The 19,108-nt window shown below is 37.9% G+C and overlaps 2 protein-coding genes across 2 annotated transcripts; both read left to right on the top strand.

The window, feature by feature from the left end:
* The first annotated feature begins 6,588 nt into the window (after nt 1-6,588).
* Nucleotides 6,589-9,799, top strand: LOC117342969 (transient receptor potential cation channel subfamily V member 5-like). Its single transcript, XM_033905280.1, is given in 3 exon segments — nt 6,589-6,733; nt 6,988-8,599; nt 8,601-9,799. Coding segments are annotated over 3 exon segments (2,577 nt in total). The 3' UTR covers nt 9,421-9,799.
* Nucleotides 9,800-14,888: 5,089 nt separating this feature from the next.
* LOC117342959 (transient receptor potential cation channel subfamily V member 5-like) lies at nt 14,889-17,761 on the top strand. The gene is made up of 2 exons (XM_033905269.1): nt 14,889-14,982; nt 15,234-17,761. The coding sequence occupies exons 1-2, from the start codon at nt 14,889-14,891 to the stop codon at nt 17,759-17,761; spliced, it is 2,622 nt and encodes an 873-aa protein (XP_033761160.1).
* Nucleotides 17,762-19,108: the final 1,347 nt, after the last annotated feature.

Genomic DNA, 19,108 nt, shown 5'->3' with positions numbered 1-19,108 from the left:
TACATGTACTTGTGATCAGTGGTAGAGATCAGTGTTAGAGATCAGTGGTAGAGATCAGTGTTAGAGATCAGTGGTAGAGATCACTGTTAGAGATGAGTACTTGTGATCAGTGTTAGAGATCAGTGTTAGAGATGAGTACTTGTGATCAGTGATAGAGATCAGTGATTGTGATCAGTACATGTACTTGTGATCAGTGTTAGAGATCAGTGGTAGAGATCAGTGATAGAGATCAGTACTAGTGATCAGTGATAGAGATCAGTGTTAGAGATCAGTGTTAGAGATCAGTGATTGTGATCAGTACATGTACCTGTGATCAGTGGTAGAGATCAGTGGTAGAGATCAGTATTAGAGACCAGTACTAGTTATCAGTGGTAGAGATCAGTGCTAGAGATCAGTGCTTGTGATCATTGCTAGTGATCCTTGCTAGAGATCAGTGGTAGAGATCTGTGCCAAAGACCAGTACTTGTGGTCAGTGCCAGAGAGCAGTGCTTGTGATCAGTGCTAGTGATCAGCGCTTGTGATCAGCGCTTGTGATCAGTGCTTGTGATCAGTGCTTATGATCATTGCTTGTGATCAGTGCTTGTGATCATTGTTTGTGATCAGTGCTTGTGATCAGTGCTTGTGATCAGTGTTTGTGATCATTGCTAGTGATCAGTGCTAGTGATCAGTGCTTAGTGATCAGTGATAGAGATCAGTGATAGAGAGCAGTGCTTGTGATCAGTGCGAGGTATTTGCAAAGAAAGCACCAAATAGACAAAAAATACGTCCCATTTGCTATCCTTTGCGCATGTTATACAATTATACATGGAATTATATGGATAGAATACAACAACTGCCCCGTATAGCAATTCAAACCGCGTCTTATGTTATTGTAAACCGCTATCCTTAATCAACCTTGAATTTACCACTTGTGTTTTTGTGTTCTACACATACACGAGTAAATAATGTATACTGAAGAATACTGTGGTGAATGGTTTAATAAATCATATCTTAAATTCAAGACCAGTTGATTTCCACTGCATTGGGTTGCCCGGTTCCTTCCCACATGAAAACCCTATGCGATTCTATACGAGACAACACGATGTACCTATGCATTAAGTTTGAAACTTTAAGATATGAGTTTGATTTACAATTGCTGGAAAATGATAAATATTTAATATTTAATATTTAACAATACTATTATTTTACAAAACAGCATTCCTCACAAAGTAGCCTGATTCCCTTACTCTTTTACTTGACTTGTCTGAAAAAATACTTCCAATGTCGTTTGGACTGAATATAATTGTAGAGAAATTCAATTTTAAGAAATGTTTTGTAATATTACTAGAAAAATTAATAAAAAAAATTGCAGTAATCGCTTTTGAAAATATCTTTTACTTTCATGCAACACTTCCTTAACAGTTTCTGTGAATTAATTCAATAGCTTAATCCATTTTTCTTTGTTTCCATCCAAAATGATTTGATGCGATCAAATTTTAAATAAATTTAACCCTAATGCTTGCTTGTTAACATGGAATTCGTCATTATAGTAATATACCTTTTCAATTAGGTATAGATATTATGTTGTAACCAATCCCTTAAGCGTGACTTTTAAACAAGGGAGACAATCCCGTATACACAAATGCGATTTTTATTACTTTACCGACAAGGCTGCGACTCCCCCAGTAATAATCTGACTAGTTTGTTGTTTTGATTAAAATTTAATGTATGTGAGCTGACATATCTTGTTCAACGAAAAACGTTTGGAACAATAGCGTTTTAATATTAGTATTGTTTCTCAGGTTGGATTGTTCTATCTTTTTCTATATTTCTTAACATTCGCTATAGTTTAATGAAGTTATTTTGAGTCCTTTGAAACATAATATCACACCCTAAAACGATGATAGATTGTCCTTAACACCGTATTCATTAGTGTCATATTTTTTTGCCTTTTGGATCAGGGTTTCAACGTATGACAATTTATTCAAACATATTGCTGTGCCGTACTTTTCAAGACACAAACATTTTGTCAGAAAAAATCATCTGAGAATATTTACAAACATTTCTTTCGATAACGTAATGTAAACTTGCAAAACAAGCTATAACAACTTAAATTAATCACGCTTGTTGGTCCTGATGGAAGCGCACGAGAAGTCTAACTCAATTGCTCTATGACAAAAAACATCATAAAAGCTGAACGCAAAAAACATATATATATATATTTATATATAATAAAACGCTTGAAAGAAGGATGAAAATGGGATGATTTTGTCTAACTCATGACCATAGGTTGTCCTGCCGCTAAGTGTAATATCTCTCAGTAATAATGTACTGTCTCTAAGTGATAGTGTACTGTCTCTCAGTAATAGTGTACTGTCTCTCAGTAATAGTGTACTGTCTCTCAGTAATAGTGTACTGTCTCCCAGTAATAGTGTACTGTCTCTCAGTATTAGTGTAATATCTCTAAGTAATAGTGTACAGTATCTCAGTAATAGTGTACTGTCTCTCAGTAATAGTGTACTGTCTCTCAGTATGAGTGTACTGTCTCTCAGTGTTAGTGTACTGTCTCTCAATATTAGTGTACTGTATCTCAGTAATGGTGTACTGTCTCTCAGTAGTTAGTGTACTGTCTCTCAGTAGTAGTGTACTGTCTCTCAGTAATAGTGTACTGTCTCTCAGTAATAGTGTACTGTCTCTCAGTAGTAGTTACTGTCTCTCAGTAGTAGTGTACTGTCTCTCAGTAATAGTGTACTGTCTCTCAGTAATAGTGTACTGTCTCTCTGTAATAGTGTACTGTCTCTCTGTAATAGTGTACTGTCTCTCTGTAATAGTGTACTGTCTCCTAGCAATAGTCTACTGTCTCTCTGTAATAGTGTACTGTCTCTCTGTAATAGTGTACTGTCTCTCAGTAATAGTGTACTGTCTCTCAGTATTAGTGTACTGTCTCTCAGTATTAGTGTAATATCTCTTAGTAATATTGTACTGTCTCTCAGAATTAGTGTACTGTCTCTCTGTAATAGTGTACTGTATCTCTGTAATAATGTAATGTATCTCAGTAATAGTGTACTGTCTCTCAGTAATAGTGTACTGTCTCTCAGTATGAGTGTACTGTCTCTCAGTATTAGTGTACTGTCTCTCAGTGTTAGTGTACTGTCTCTCAGTATTAGTGTACTGTCTCTCAGTATTAGTGTACTGTCTCTCAGTAATGGTGTACTGTCTCTCAGTAATAGTGTACTGTCTCTCTGTAATAGTGTACTGTCTCCTAGTAATAGACATTTCTAACATAGCCTGTGACGCGAACTCCGAGACCGACTCCGACTGTTTGGGGGGGTCATCTCAAAATGCTCAAACAGCGAATATGTTTTCTAATTTTAGCAATGTATTAGCCTACCGTCACATAATAAGATGGTCGCTAATATATATGTGCTGCATAACAATTGTTTTAATTCACGGAACACATATGACCTGTTATTTTTTGCCATTCTTGATGTTTTGCAAAGTAATTGTAGATATCTTTAATTCAATTAAAGATATCTCTATTTAGAATAGAGATATCTTTAATTGCATTAATGATATCTGTATTCGAATTAGATATATCTGCAATTACTTTGCAATACAGATATCTCTATTTCAAATACAGACATTTCTATTTGAATTAAAGATATCTGTATTTACACGTGTTTGCTCAGTGCGAAGATATTGAAACATAAATAATGATTACCCCCTAATCCTGATCAGTTTTTAACGAAACGCATGTAATTAAATTGGACTATCCGGATCCCATATGCATGCATGAGAGATGTAGGTCTAAACCGATAAACTTGCTACTTGGAGGGGATTTCTAAAGAACAGAACATGGCAACTGTTCTACGGGAAATAGAGCGATCTGTTGCAGCTATACTAAAATGAAGACATCTCTATTTAAACAAAATTAAAGATATCTCTATTTAAAATAGGGATATATTTAATTCATATAGAGATATCCCTATTTTAAATAAAGATATCTTTAATTAGACAAGAATTAAAGATATCTCTATTTAAAATAAAGATATCTCAATTACAATTAAAGATATCTGTAATTCAAAAAGAGATATCTGAATTTGAAATAGAGATATCTTTAATTAAATAGAGATGTCTTCATTTCAATAGGTACAAACCCAAACGGCTTGCCATACAACGTTGGATTAATGTCAGAAGTTTGACCTATGTGTTGGTTTTCGGTTGTGTTGGAGCTGATACAGTTGATTCCATACAGCACGAAACCGTATGAATATGGTCTACATCCTTTGTCTAATACCACCTTCAATGTACACGTTTAACTTCAAGAGCATGATAATCCAACGGTAAGGTACGCATTACAGGAGATAAATGCTAATTCTATTTTCTCACATGTAACGCAAATTCTAATTTTTTTTTACTAACCGTAGGTCCAAACATGGAGATGGATTTTCCGGATACTTGTGCGATACTAGGCGACAATGTTTATCCATTTACTTCACCCAACAGAAGACAACAGATTTTGACAAGAAACGTTAGGCAGCGTCGAAAATGCCGAAAATTTAACAACATTTTGAATAGTTACAGAGTCAGAGTGGAGCATGCCATCCGAGAAATGAAATGAAATTACCGCGTAATCGGAACGCTGTGGAACGTTGCATTCATTTAAGATAGGGACATTAAGGCCAACGGTCTATGTCCATCAGAACCATATGAGTTATCATACAAATCTTATTATGATTTTCAGTAATATATAAAAAGTTGAGTGATAATGTATTGCAGCTCTTGCTCACCATAGAATCTCAGGTGAGTCAAGAACATACCCCTCGGGCCGTCTTCAAAATTCTATTGACAATAATACGTATGGTGAAAGTTATAAAGTGAATACAATATATGCAAAAATATTTTGATGTGTTGAAATGTATCTATCGATTTAGTTATTATTTATAACTTCATGATCGAACTAAATATGACATAATCCTATAGTATTCGGTATTTTAGCATTTTGAGATGACCCCTCAAATAGTCGGTGTCGGTCTCGGAGTTCGCGTCTGAGGCTATGTTAGAAATGTCTAATAGTGTACTGTCTCTCTGTAATAGTGTACTGTCTCTGTGTAATAATGTACTGTATCTCAGTAATAGTGTAATGTCTCTCAGTAATAGTGTACTGTCTCTCAGTAATAGTGTACTGTCTCTCTGTAGTAGTTACTGTCTCTCAGTAGTAGTGTACTGTCTCTCAGTTATAGTGTACTGTCTCTCAGTAGTAGTTACTGTCTCTCAGTAATAGTGTACTGTCTCTCAGTATTAGCGTACTGTCTCTCAGTAATAGTGTACTGTCTCTCAGTAATAGTGTACTGTCTCTCAGTAGTAGTTACTGTCTCTCAGTAGTAGTGTACTGTCTCTCAGTAATAGTGTACTGTCTCTCAGTAGTAGTTACTGTCTCTCAGTAGTAGTGTACTGTCTCTCTTTAATAGTGTACTGTCTCTCAGTAATAGTGTACTGTCTCTCAGTAATAGTGTACTGTCTCTCTGTAATAGTGTACTGTCTCTCAGTAATAGTGTACTGTCTCTCAGTAATAGTGTACTGTCTCTCTGTAATAGTGTACTGTCTCTCAGTAATAGTGTACTGTCTCTCAGTAATAGTGTACTGTCTCTCAGTAATGGTGTACTGTCTCTCAGTAATAGTGTACTGTCTCTCAGTAGTAGTTACTGTCTCTCAGTAATAGTGTACTGTCTCTCTGTAATAGTGTACTGTCTCTCTGTAATAGTGTACTGTCTCTCAGTAATAGTGTACTGTCTCTCTGTAATAGTGTACTGTCTCTCTGTAATAGTGTACTGTCTCTCTGTAATAGTGTACTGTCTCTCAGTAATAGTGTACTGTCTCTCAGAATTAGTGTACTGTCTCTCAGTAATAGTGTACTGTCTCTCAGTAATAGTGTACTGTCTCTCAGTATTAGTGTAGTTTAAGACACAAAGGTCTTAACCTCGTCATTATCCTTGATTCGTATTCATTTCCGTTACCGCACGGCCCATACCATGGCTACGACACTGTAAACATCTTGTAACAAACACAAATTATTCAGACATTTTAATAAGGGAAACATATCGGAGCCCAGTAGTGGCTGAATACACACCGTACCGTTACTGGTGAATCTAACTTACCGAGCTACGAGTCCCTAGTTACACAGTTGAATGGTTTGTTTGGATAGATTGCGATCATTGTGTGTAATTGCGCTGACATGTCCCCTACAATTCATAGCCATATCGTATTTCCTATCTCATTATACTGTTCAAAACACAAAAGATCGCCGTATATGTGTTTCTATAGAGCAGGGGGTGTCGAGAGGGGAGAAACAAGTGACTAAGTATCATTCCTGTAGCTCTATCAAATATAAGGATCCCCAAAAATAAATGTATTAAATTCAATTTTTCTTCCATGTTACGTATAACAAATCACATATATATTATGTCCGTACACTATATAACTAGATAAGAAATATCAACATTGCTGTATATCCCCCTTCGCCATCCCTATATGTAATACACTGCACATATATTCCAATACACAAACCTAGGCATTGTCAGATCAATCGTTAAGTAAATAAAATTCAAAATGGCGGACGAGGACAGGGGTTTACATTTGGACCCTGCCTCTCTGACCCATCTGAGGACCCTGATAGAAAATGGGGAACCCCCCGCTTACCGTGAAACAGACTCCCCAAACAGCGAGGACATTTTTGCTATGAATTATGATGAAGGTAAGTCGTCTGCTGTAAAACATTATGTACATCAGGTATACATATCAGGTATTATATTTGAATCAAAGCGATATATTTTAGTTTCTTGGAAATTATGCTAAATATGTCGAATATGAAATATTGAAATGTCACTTTAACAAGTTTGTTTTTGCTTTCAGAATAAATATAATGTAAAACATCTATAGAAACACGATTATTCCTTATGTGCGCTTTTCCGCATGACAATCTTTCATACGAAAATGTGTTTGTTATAGGAACAAGGCTGATACTACTTCTGAAAGAGTTCATTGAAGAAAAAGACATCGATGAAGCAAAGGAAACACTTCAAAAATTTGTAACATTAGGACTTGACATTAGAGACTTTCAACTCGACAAAAAGCCAAACAAATCAAGAAAAGCATACATATCCAAAACCAATGAGACCATTCTGCATCACGCGGCCAAGTATGACACCGGGGGCATTGTCAGTGCTATCCTGGACAAGTTTCCTGAGCTGGTATCTGAGGCGAAGCTTGGGATTGAGTACAAAGGGCAGACCGCTCTTCATATAGCTATAACACGGGCCAACAATGCTGCCATCGATCTCATTCTTAGGACCGCAAAAAAGTGGGATGAAATTATCCTTAAAAAGCAGGAAGAGAGTGAACACGATGTTGGTGAAAAACCATGTATGCTGAAAAGTCTTCTAGCAACACCAGCGACCGGAAGAAGATTTGAAGGAACGGTCATGATGGGAGAGCTCCCACTATTCGTCGCAGCGCTAAAGTTTGATTTCGGCATGGTGGACAAATTGCTTGGATTTGGAGCTGATATCTGCACGAGAAATGCTAGCGGCGATACGATATTTCACTCCATGATTAGGTATCTTAGCAGAAAACGGGATAAGGAGGACGAGGTCAAACGCATGATGAACCATCTCAATACTCATCTCCAAGACATCACCAAGCAGAAAAAGGAAGAAATGGAAAATGAGGATATACGACGGCTAGAAAATGATGACAATCCCGATGAAGAAAACATTAAAGAAAACATTAAACGTTTTAACAATTATGTACATCTGTGGTTGATGAAAGACCAAGACGGGTTCACTCCCTTGAAACTAGCAGCCAAACATCAACTGGTTCACGTCTTTGAATACATCCTAGAGCTGAAAGATGTGTATTGCTTTCAGAATGAGGATGAGGGCTTATTTGACATCAAAAAGTACGACGTCACTGAAATAGATTCAATTGCCAACTACAACACAGAGATTGAAGAAATGGAGGGGGAGGAAAAAACGGATGTTTTTTGTAATAGCTGTAGAGTTGTCTTCCCTGAAAACGAGTCTGTCCTGGAAATGATGTTTGATAAAAACTACACTAGGAAATTCTCTTCAATCATCATAGAAATGATGCCAGTGAAGAAGTTGATACAGAAGAAATGGAAGAATGTTGTCGCTTTGTATTCATTGTGGATGATCATTCAGGTTGGACTGATGATATGTCTGAGCATATACGCTGTAGAGCGTTCCTACTGGCACGAGTCAGAGGTAAAAGACAGCGAAACAGGCTTAGGCAACTATTTCAAACACAACAGATCATTGTACTATTTCCTATTCTCGTTCCAGTGGATCGCATTTATCATCGCTATCTTCTACGTTGTCATCGTCATCCTTTGTTGTATTTCGAAGGTCAAGCGACCAAATCTAGGTAGATACTACATGCACAACCTTGAATATATCCTTCTGATGCTGGTCTTTGCTGTAGCTGTGATAGTTGACGTTCTCCTAACACAGGCTTTAGGGAGACATGAAGGGAATCCCCCTGATCATCGCGCTGTTCTCTGGTTGGTGGTTCAACGTATTTTTTCTCCGTGGCTGGCATCTCTTTAGTTTCTTTACGGTCATGATCAAGGAGGTCATTTTTGGTGACTTTTTACGATTTTCCGTCATCATAGCATTTCAGTTGTTTGCATTTACGACGTGCATGCACACGATGTTTCAGGGAAAGGATGTACCCACCATTGATGGGAGTGATGATAACCATTTCGGTACGACACTCATCACCATGTTCAACCTCATGCTTGGGCTTGGAGAGATCGAATATCTGTTCCAAGCCCGCGTACAATGGCTGGCTTTGACTCTTTTTGTTCTATTTGTTCTGCTGACGTACGTACTTTTACTAAACGCCCTGATAGCCATGATGTCGTCGACTTGTGAGAATGTCCTCTCGGAGAAGTACTCCGTATGGAGAATACAACAGCTCTCCATTATCCTTTTCATCGAGGACCTTTTCCTTGTTACCTGTCTCAAACGATTCACCAGAAGTCCAGGCAACAAGCGCGCCAAGGACGTGTACGATCCGATTGAAGATACGGTCTCGCAGGACCAACAGCGCTATCTTCTCGATATGAAGTCGCGTAAGAGGACATTTACTGAAGAGGATACAGACGTCATGAGGAAGAGGACACAAGAGGAAATCAGAAAAACTGTCAACCAGAAACTCAAGCAAAATATGGAGGAGTCTATTTCCGGACCGAAAAAGAGTGACGAACAACCTCTGGTAGAGAATGATTTTCTAATGCGTAGCGACATCGAAGGGCCAAGACTGAAGTCGTACACCCGAGAGTTTAAAGAGGAGCTTCCGAAGATACCGGAAGACAACTCCACCCAGGCTCGCGTCAGCAAGTGGATGGCAACCATGCACTGATACGTTAAGGCGAATTTATTCATGAAAAAAACCATTTGGGTTATACAAATATGCCTTGTATGAAGAGTTCCCTAGTTCCGTCTTGATTTCCACAGTGTTGATCCCAGTATCGCCAAATAGTGCATGGATGAAAAATGAAACTATATTGACCATTTGGCACAAGATTTTAATAATCCATTGTGGTGCTATTAGCCTGTGTGTTTTTAACAATCTTAAAGACAAACTGATATACATTTAAATGGGCATGGAAATAAGGACAACGAACGGAGTTATAATCTAGTATTATATAAATTTTATAAAGAGACTAAGTGTGTTTTAAAAATCCAAACATTCTAATATTTGTTTAGGAATCAATTATTAAAATTCTTCGATGATGTTACATGTGTACTTTATATTTCAAATTATTTGTTTCTTAACAATCCGGCGTAAAGAAAATGATGATCAATAAAATAAAAAAATAATATATATAATTATAAAATAAAAAAATAAAAATTATAATAATTATCAAGTATTTAAATGTACTTCCGCAGTTATCTGCCCATCATAGTTTCCCCAAACTGGCTTAATGGTGGATCACTATCTACTCGGCTTTTAAATTCAGTCAATTTAGTTTCTGCTCAATACCGAAGGGTAAATCAATCGAAATCCTTTTAAAATCGTACGGCTGATATCGATAAACTTATTGAACCAAAACTAAAATAATCTTAGTATCACTAAGAGAGGTCTATACATGAAGACACGGTCGATACGTATATCTGTCTATCACGTACATGTTGAATAAATATTGGGTTGCTGGGAAAAAATCAAACGATGGTGGTCATAATTGATTCCAACGAACAACTATACTGCCATTTTTGTTATTTGAAGTATAAGGGAATGATATGTTAAATACATTGATGAATATGAAAAAAAAAAAAAAAAAAAAAAAACCAGATAAGATGATTATTATCATCTTACATGGGTCTGTACCGTGGACAGGGTATGAAAGAGGCTTGCCGATGGCTGGTCTGCCAAACTACGAGGGTTAAGAGGTCCCTACCCGTGGTACAGACCCATGTTTGATTATTTTTCTCACATACTGAACTTAACAATTGTAACAATTGTAAGATGTTGTGAATTTTTTCCATAGCGCCATCATGAGAATGTGCTTCGACGTTATCAATTTGCGACTTGGTTACGCCACATAAAATGATGACGTTTCACTACTGCGAGTGGCGTCATAGCGCGTGCCAGCTGTCCCTATCCATGTGAGATCGATTTCTCTCATCCCTAGCAACCAGGGGATCCCCCTGTGAAGTATTTAGGAAATAATGACGAACTTCATTGATTTAGACTCAACTCGAACAAGAAATACTTAGCAGTTGTTTGTTTCAAGTTGTAAGTTTATCGGGAACCTAGTTGTTAATAATCATATATCAATATAGATGTCTTATACAAGCATGTATTATGTAAATCAACCCAAAAAACACTTTTTCGAGGCCATATAGAAGTTCCTGCAAAACAAACGAACATTTAATTTACTACTTTTGAATCTTAACAATAGAACTCCCTCTTGACAAAAATCCATGTTTGTGGTGGTGCTATCAATTAAGCTTTGTGCAGTAGGAAGCACAATGAAAAAAAAAAGAAATAGCTCTGACAATTAGGCTACATTAAAAGATTAATTCAAAAATTATAAAACCAAAACTTACAGGAATGTATTAAAAATTGTGGTGATGATCATTTTGTTCAGGTTCAATACTGTCAGTTTTACACTATACAGAAGGACTCGGATAGGAGTTAATTTTGGTTGTTTCAGTGGAACTTATAAAGAAGATAAAAATACACCTGGCCAAATTTGGTCTATTTAATGAATATAAAGAAAGTTACACAGCAAATTAATTCGTCGAATCAGAAATAATATGTTTTAATGCATCCATTTTGAACTCTGTAATACACTGGCCTTTCCAACCATGATCATTTCTAAAGCTTTTTAAAAAATGTTACAATGCAATGTTTCAGTTATGGAGTGAAGTCTACTATTGTAATCGTTTCACATTTTTTATGAAAGGGATCAATGTTCCTTGCAACAGTTGATTATAATTAAAGTTTTAAGGTTCAGAATTTCACGACCAATATCGCTTAAAGATTTGGACCTCCAACTTCACTGATGAGTGATTGGTTTAATTTCCTTACTTGGGTTTGGTATGATAACCAACGTGTTCATAGTCAGGGAATAATATTTGACGATTCCGATAATATTTCCAACGCTTGCGGGGCTTAATTTTATGCATGGTGTATTCAAATATAAATCTTTGATGTAAAGAATGTTGATAGTCAAAGGTAATTTTCGGGCATAATTATCCTTAATTGGTAACAATTCAAAAACAGGAAGACCTAACGGTTGGGGTACATGTATACAAGAGATATTAAATTGCTCTTCATTTTATGTGTGCAACTATTTTGAGATTCCTATAGACGTGTATATTATTGGCATATTGTCAAAAACACGTGCCTGAGTAATGACTAAAGAACTATTTAGTGATTTAAATACCTAAATAGGTAAAATTATCTCGTGAAGAAGATACCACCGTCTAAATACCTAATAAATACCCCGGCAGTCGCTATGCTTTTTTTCTATAGTAAAGATCTTGTAACATAATAATTGAACACAAACTATGAGATGCATTATTTACAGAGAAATCCATGCAATAATAGACAGGAATATTGGAATAATGTATGTCTATTGTGATTAAGGAAAACATGTAGAGGTATACAGTAGCACTGTGATGAATTTAAAAATTGACCGTGGCAACGTGAGGAATACATTGGCACCACGGCCCAGTATATACCATGTGTCACCACGGACCAGTATTAACCGTGTGTCACCACAGACCAGTATTAACCGTGTGTCACCATGGACCAGTATATACCGTGTGGTACCACGGACCAGTATATATCGTGTGGCACCACCGACCAGTATATACCGTGTGGTACCACGGACCAGTATATACCGTGTGTCACCACGGACCAGTATTAACCGTGTGTCACCACAGATCAGTATTAACCGTGTGTCACCACGGACCAGTATATACCGTGTGTCACCACAGACCAGTATATACCGTGTGGTACCACGGACCAGTATATATCGTGTGGCACCACCGACCAGTATATACCGTGTGGTACCACGGACCAGTATATACCGTGTGGTATCATGGACCAGTATATACCGTGTGGTGCCACGGACCAGTATATACCGCGTGGTACCACGGACCAGTATACACCGTGTGGTACCATGGACCAGTATGTACCGTGTGGTACCATGGACCAGTATATAACGTGTTGTACCACGGACCAGTATTAACCGTGTGTCACCACGGACCAGCATATACCGTGTGGCACCACCGACCAGTATATACCGTGTGTCACCACGGATCAGTATATACCGTGTGGTACCACGGACCAGTATATACCGTGTTGTACCACGGACCAGTATATACCGTGTGGTACCACGGACCAGTATATACCGTGTGGTACCTCGGACCAGTATATACCGTGTGACACCACGGACCAGTATATACCGTGTGGCACCACGGACCAGTATACACCGTGTGGTACCACGGACCAGTATATACCGTGTGGTACCATGGACCAGTATATACCGTGTTGTACCATGGACCAGTATATACCGTGTGGTACCACGGACCAGTATATACCGTGTGGTACCTCGGACCAGTATATACCGTGTTGTACCACGGACCAGTATATACCGTGTGGTACTATGGACTAGTATATACCTTGTGTCACCACGGACCAGTATATACCGTGTGACACCACGGACCAGTATATACCGTGTGACACCACGGACCAGTATATACCGTGTGACACCACGGACCAGTATATACCGTGTGGTACCACGGACCAGTATATTCCGTGTGGTACCACGGGCCTATACATACCGTGTGGTACCATGGACTAGTATATACCGTGTGACACCACGGGCCTATACATACCGTGTGGTACCATGGACCAGTATATACCGTGTGACACCACGGACCTATACATACCGTGTGGTACCATGGACTAGTATATACCGTATGACACCACGGACCAGTATATACCGTGTGGTACCACGGACCAGTATATACCGTGCGACACCACGGGCCTATACATACCGTGTGGTACTATGGACCAGTATATACCTTGTGGTACTATGGACCAGTATATACCTTGTGTCACCACGGATAAGTATATACCGTGTGACACCACGGGCCTATACATACCGTGTGGTACCATGGACTAGTATATACCGTGTGACACCACGGGCCTATACATACCGTGTGGTACTATGGACCAGTATATACCTTGTGGTACTATGGACCAGTATATACCGTGTGACACCACGGGCCTATACATACCGTGTGGTACTATGGACCAGTATATACCTTGTGGTACTATGGACCAGTATAAACCGTGTGACACCACGGGCCTATATATACCGTGTGGTACCATGGACTAGTATATACCGTGTGACACCACGGGCCTATACATACTGTGCGGTACCACGGACCAGTATATACCGTGTGGTACCACGGATAAGTATATTCCGTGTGGTACCACGGGCCTATACATACTGTGCGGTACCATGGACTAGTACATACCGTGTGACACCACGGGCCTATACATACTGTGCGGTACCATGGACTAGTATATACCGTGTGACACCACGGGCCTATACATACCGTGTGGTACTATGGACCCGTTAATACTGACCCTATTGACTCATGTTTACTATGGTACCATGTACCAATATTATACTGAGATTCTTCGAACTAATATTTACAGTGACACAACGGACTGGTGAATATGATGGTACCAAGGGATAGATTATACGGTTGTTCTTCAGACATTATACACTGCCACTTAGAAAACAAAGCATACATTTAAATAACGAGCAATGTATACACTGGTTATAGACATTTCTCCCTTTAGAAGTTTTGCAACATTTTATAAAAAAAATACACTGAATGCACAGCCGACATGTCGATTTTACAAAACCGATATATCCAACCGTACAGGTAAACCAAATAGTTGTCCACAAAATATATTCTATATATGAATAATTAAACATTAACAATAGATGGAATTTTAAACGAAAATTTCCGAAGCAAAGTACAAATACGGTACGTATATCAGGACCATATAATGGAACATGTTTTACAATAATGGAGGTCATCGGTGACAGCCAATGAAAAGATGTATATACTTACACTGAATAGGGTATTTAAACCCAATGGCAAGTATTGACTGAGATAACACGAATCGAGTATCACATGGCTACACTAGCTTTTGATACGATACCTAACACCTGGAATATTTCAGTTCGTTCCAGAAGCGAAAGCATGAACCCGATGTTTTTATGAATACCCGTTTCGTTTTGGACTCGCTTGGTAACGGTAAGGTTGAGTAACGGGGAAGACTTTAAGACAATGTTGAAAAAGAAGAAAGTATCCGTTCAGGTTCCTTTGGACACGAAGGAAATCCAGGGAAACGTTACTGAAATAGTACTTCCAACACCGAAACGTGAGTGTTTATTGTTGGTATTTTAAATACCTGAACAAAATTTCAAATTAGTCATAGGAAGGAGTACAGAATATAAAACAGATGTCATTAACTAAGGTTACCTTAACTCAAAAAATCGAAAATTCTGATTTATTTTGTTTTAATTTAAGCCATATTGCTGAAACTGGGATTAGAATGTCATATATGGCCAATACGCTTATGATCGTCAAATCTATTTTATTCTGAAAATGTTTATGTATTTGTTTCTACAGGAACAGGACTTCAGGCAGACATTGATAACATATATAGATTAATCAACAACAGAAACTTTCCTTTGGCAAGAGATCAACTTCGGAACTTTGACAAGGACATTTACGGAGAGGCATTCTTACGTTGGCGGAGACTGAAAGATCAAGTTGAGACAGATGAGACCCTCCTTCATGCTTGTTTGATGAGAGCGAGCGAAGACACCTTCGCCTGTATCACACACATCCTCGATATCTGTCCTGACCTAATCATGGTGCCGAGGAAGAATAAGCAGTTTGCAGGACAGACGCCACTTCATCTTGCCATAGTAACAGGCAAGATACGTGCATGTGAAGAGATACTGAACGTAGCAGAGCGTTCGAAAGTGAAGTTGCGTTTGTTGATGAATGCTCGTGCAACTGGCAAAATTTTTAACAACTCGATTATGATGGGACAAATACCATTGTTTGTCGGTGCACTAACGTTTAAGGAAGGAATTGTTGACCTTCTTCTACGGAGAGGGGCATCATTGTTTGTGAGGAATGGAAAAGGAGATAATGTATTTCACACAATAGTGAAGTATGTCGTTATCAACCGAAGCAAAACAGCTGATGCAAGACGAATGATCACCTTCCTTCACAGGAAAGTCGTCGCAGAAAACCAGAAGAAACATTCGAAGCGAAAGCAGCGATTGAATGGCAGAACCGCAAAGAAAGGCGGTAGAATAGAAACGTCCTTTGAAAAAGGATTGGATGTTGAAAAACCTGAGAAAACAGGCACAGATCGTAAAGATCTTCGCCACATATGGTACATGAAGAACAACAACAACCTAACACCTCTTCAACTTGCTGCCAAATATGGACTTGTGGAAATCTTCATCCAGATCCTGAATCTGCCAGACGTCTATTGTTTCGAACAGAACAATGACGGCCTATTTGATGAGAAATACTACGATATCACCGAGGTGGATTCTATCACCAGCTACAAGTCTCAACTCCTCTCTGGGAAACACAAGGAAATTCCTTTCAATTATCGAAACGTGAAAGCAGAATCTGTTTTTCAGATGATGTTTGGAAGCAAGATGAAGTCAGAAGATATCGTAGAAATCACCGAAATCCCGCCTCTACGAGGTCTGATCCAACTCAAATGGGAACTGTACAGAAAAACATTCTTTATCTGGATGATCACCCATCTTATCTTCATCATCATGTTGAGCGCGTATACAGTCACCCTGTCCGAACTGAGATTCAGACCTACAAATTCATCTTCTACTTCTTACACACACAAAGAGAATTACGTGAATTTCTTTACGTGGATTTCGTTTTTGGGTGGATTGTTCTATGTGGTTCTAGGTGTTACGGCGATTATCCCAAAGTTCCTACAACCAAACCGCATGTTGTATTGGAAATGTAACATGGACTACATCAGTATATTAACGGTATGCGGCGTGTGTCTCCTAGCAGATGTGATCTGGCAGTTAATCGACTATAACCACAACAGACTGCCTCTTCTTATTGCAGTCCTTACCGGATGGTGGTTCAATTTGTTTTTTCTCCGAGGACTTAAGATGTTTAGCTTCTTCACTGTGATGATCAAACGTGTTATTTTCGGAGATTTTCTGCGTTTTTCAGTGATAATTGCATTCCAACTTGTATCTTTTTCTGCTAGCGTCCACATGATGTATCAAGGTAAAAACGTTCCATCCATCGACTCTAGCGAGGATGATCCTTCCTACAGCAAGTCCTTTGACACGTCGATGTTCACCATGTTTAACCTTATGTTGGGCATTGGGGGAATAAACTCGCCAAAGGTGTCAAGGATGACATGGATGACAAACTCTTTATACGTATTGTATATATTCTCCACGTATATTCTCCTAGTGAATGCCCTGATTGCTATGATGTCTTCCACATGCTCCTTCATCCTTCAAAACAAATACTCACAATGGCGGATACAACAGCTCTCAGTCATATTGCTGCTTGAAAATTTTCTTCATGTGATTCTTAACCTCTACGATCCGGTGACGGGTAGCGAGATCATTGAAAAACAAACAAAACGTATGTATGACCCTGTTACAAAGATTTGTACGATGCAGATTAGGTATTTTCTGGATATGAAAACCCTTCAAAATGATATGATAGAAATGACTGCGGAGAACATTGAAGAAGTTACTGAAGTCACTCAAAAAAGGAATCAGGAATCACTGAACAATAATATCAATAAGAATATTCTCAAAAGAATGGCTGCTTCGGCTTTCTTACTTCCGTTTGCAAGACAACAACAACAATCCCAACTTGTCAAACCTAAGGAGGATCAGGACTTCGAACCAAACACAACATACCTGGACCCACGACCTCAAGTGCCAGCTATATTTTATGAATACTTGGAAGGGGACAGGTATTATGATTCGCATGATGACAGAATGAATGAAGAATCCATGAGGGAAACTGCTAAGGCAGTTTTCCAACAAGGGAGACGAGGGACAGTTGTGGAACAGTTTGAGGTTTCATCGTCAGATGAATCTGATGAATCTATTGTGGTATATGACATATGAAAGAAGTTTGTCACGTGGACATGCTTTTGATATATTCTATAGGTGAATAACGCATTGCTTTGTAACAATGTGTGTGTTTTTATGAATGTATGTAGGTGCGAGTTTTATTATGTGTATGGGCATATGCGTACATTCTGTATACACATGTACATTTGTATGTATAAGTGCTTGCGGGTTTGCTGGAAACGTGTGTTTTGTTAATCAAAAAGAATGTACTGTGTGCAGGACAACTTTTATAACAGTGTAACAATTTCGCCCTATTGGCAATAAGTTACGTTTATAATTAACATGAATTTCATCTGTAATGTTAGTTGATTTCATTCATTACCAAACTCATGAAAAGACTAAACTCGTTCAATAACTAATAAATTAAGAAATGTTCTCTAAATAGTCAAGTACAGTGTATGTCTATGCCAGATGTTTTTGGTTTCGACAAATTTCGATTTTCTCCTGTTTGATCATTAATATATAGCTAGTCATATACGACGTATCTTAGCTATTTTAAATGTCAAAGGGGATATTGATATGAATTTTGAGGCAAATTTTACACTAAGGATGAATTATTTTATGAAAGGAAAGAAATAAAACGGATAGTTATTTCCCATATAGATGACAACAGTACATTAAGATTTGCATTGGAAGTTTTCATTCGATCACTATCGTTTAACTTTACGTTTTAGGAATCACAGTTCACAGCAATTTAATTAAACAGTTTTTACATTACTTCGGTAACGATGGACGAATTTTATGTCCTGATATGTGCCGATATCACCATAAATGTTATTTTTGACCAGTCAGCTCTGTGTTTTATATTTAAAGTCGCAGAGAAATTTCTCTTCGGCTGCAGCAGCAAACAGTAGTGTTAGTGGTAGGTTTGGTTCAAACATCGGTAACTTATAACTTTACTTATAATATGATACAGGCCATACTGTAATAAAAATATATTATTATCAAATCATTATTATAAAAACAGCGTTCTAAATTGTTGAGAGTTCCGATATAACAAATACTATTTTAGTCATTGTGTGCGTTTACAACGGAATAAACTGAATGGATTTCTCTGAATATTAAATATATATCAGAATATATATGCTGACCTTTTCTTTTTACTCATACCCTAGAAATATTTATGGTGTTCAATGGGCATAAATTAGTTTATTGTGCTTATTGCGTTTTATGTAATTTAAAGATAGGTGATTACAATGAACAAAGTGAATACAATTAAAAACAGTGAATACATTGAATGCAATTAATAGAGTGAAACAGTGAATACAGTGTATACAATATACAATGAAAACAATGAATTCAATGAGTACGGTGAAAACAATGTATACAGTTACTACAGTG

Source organism: Pecten maximus, chromosome 2 (genome assembly GCF_902652985.1).
Source record: "Pecten maximus chromosome 2, xPecMax1.1, whole genome shotgun sequence".
Lineage (NCBI taxonomy): Eukaryota > Metazoa > Mollusca > Bivalvia > Pectinida > Pectinidae > Pecten > Pecten maximus.
This window is presented reverse-complemented; position numbering and strand designations above follow the sequence as displayed.

Excerpts from the sequence above, each read along its gene's own strand:
- LOC117342959 (XM_033905269.1), top strand. The coding sequence starts at position 14,889 with ATGTTGAAAAAGAAGAAAGTATCCGTTCAGGTTCCTTTGGACACGAAG. Across the intron at positions 14,983-15,233 it reads AGTACTTCCAACACCGAAAC|GAACAGGACTTCAGGCAGAC; the intron begins GTGAGTGTTTAT and ends TTGTTTCTACAG.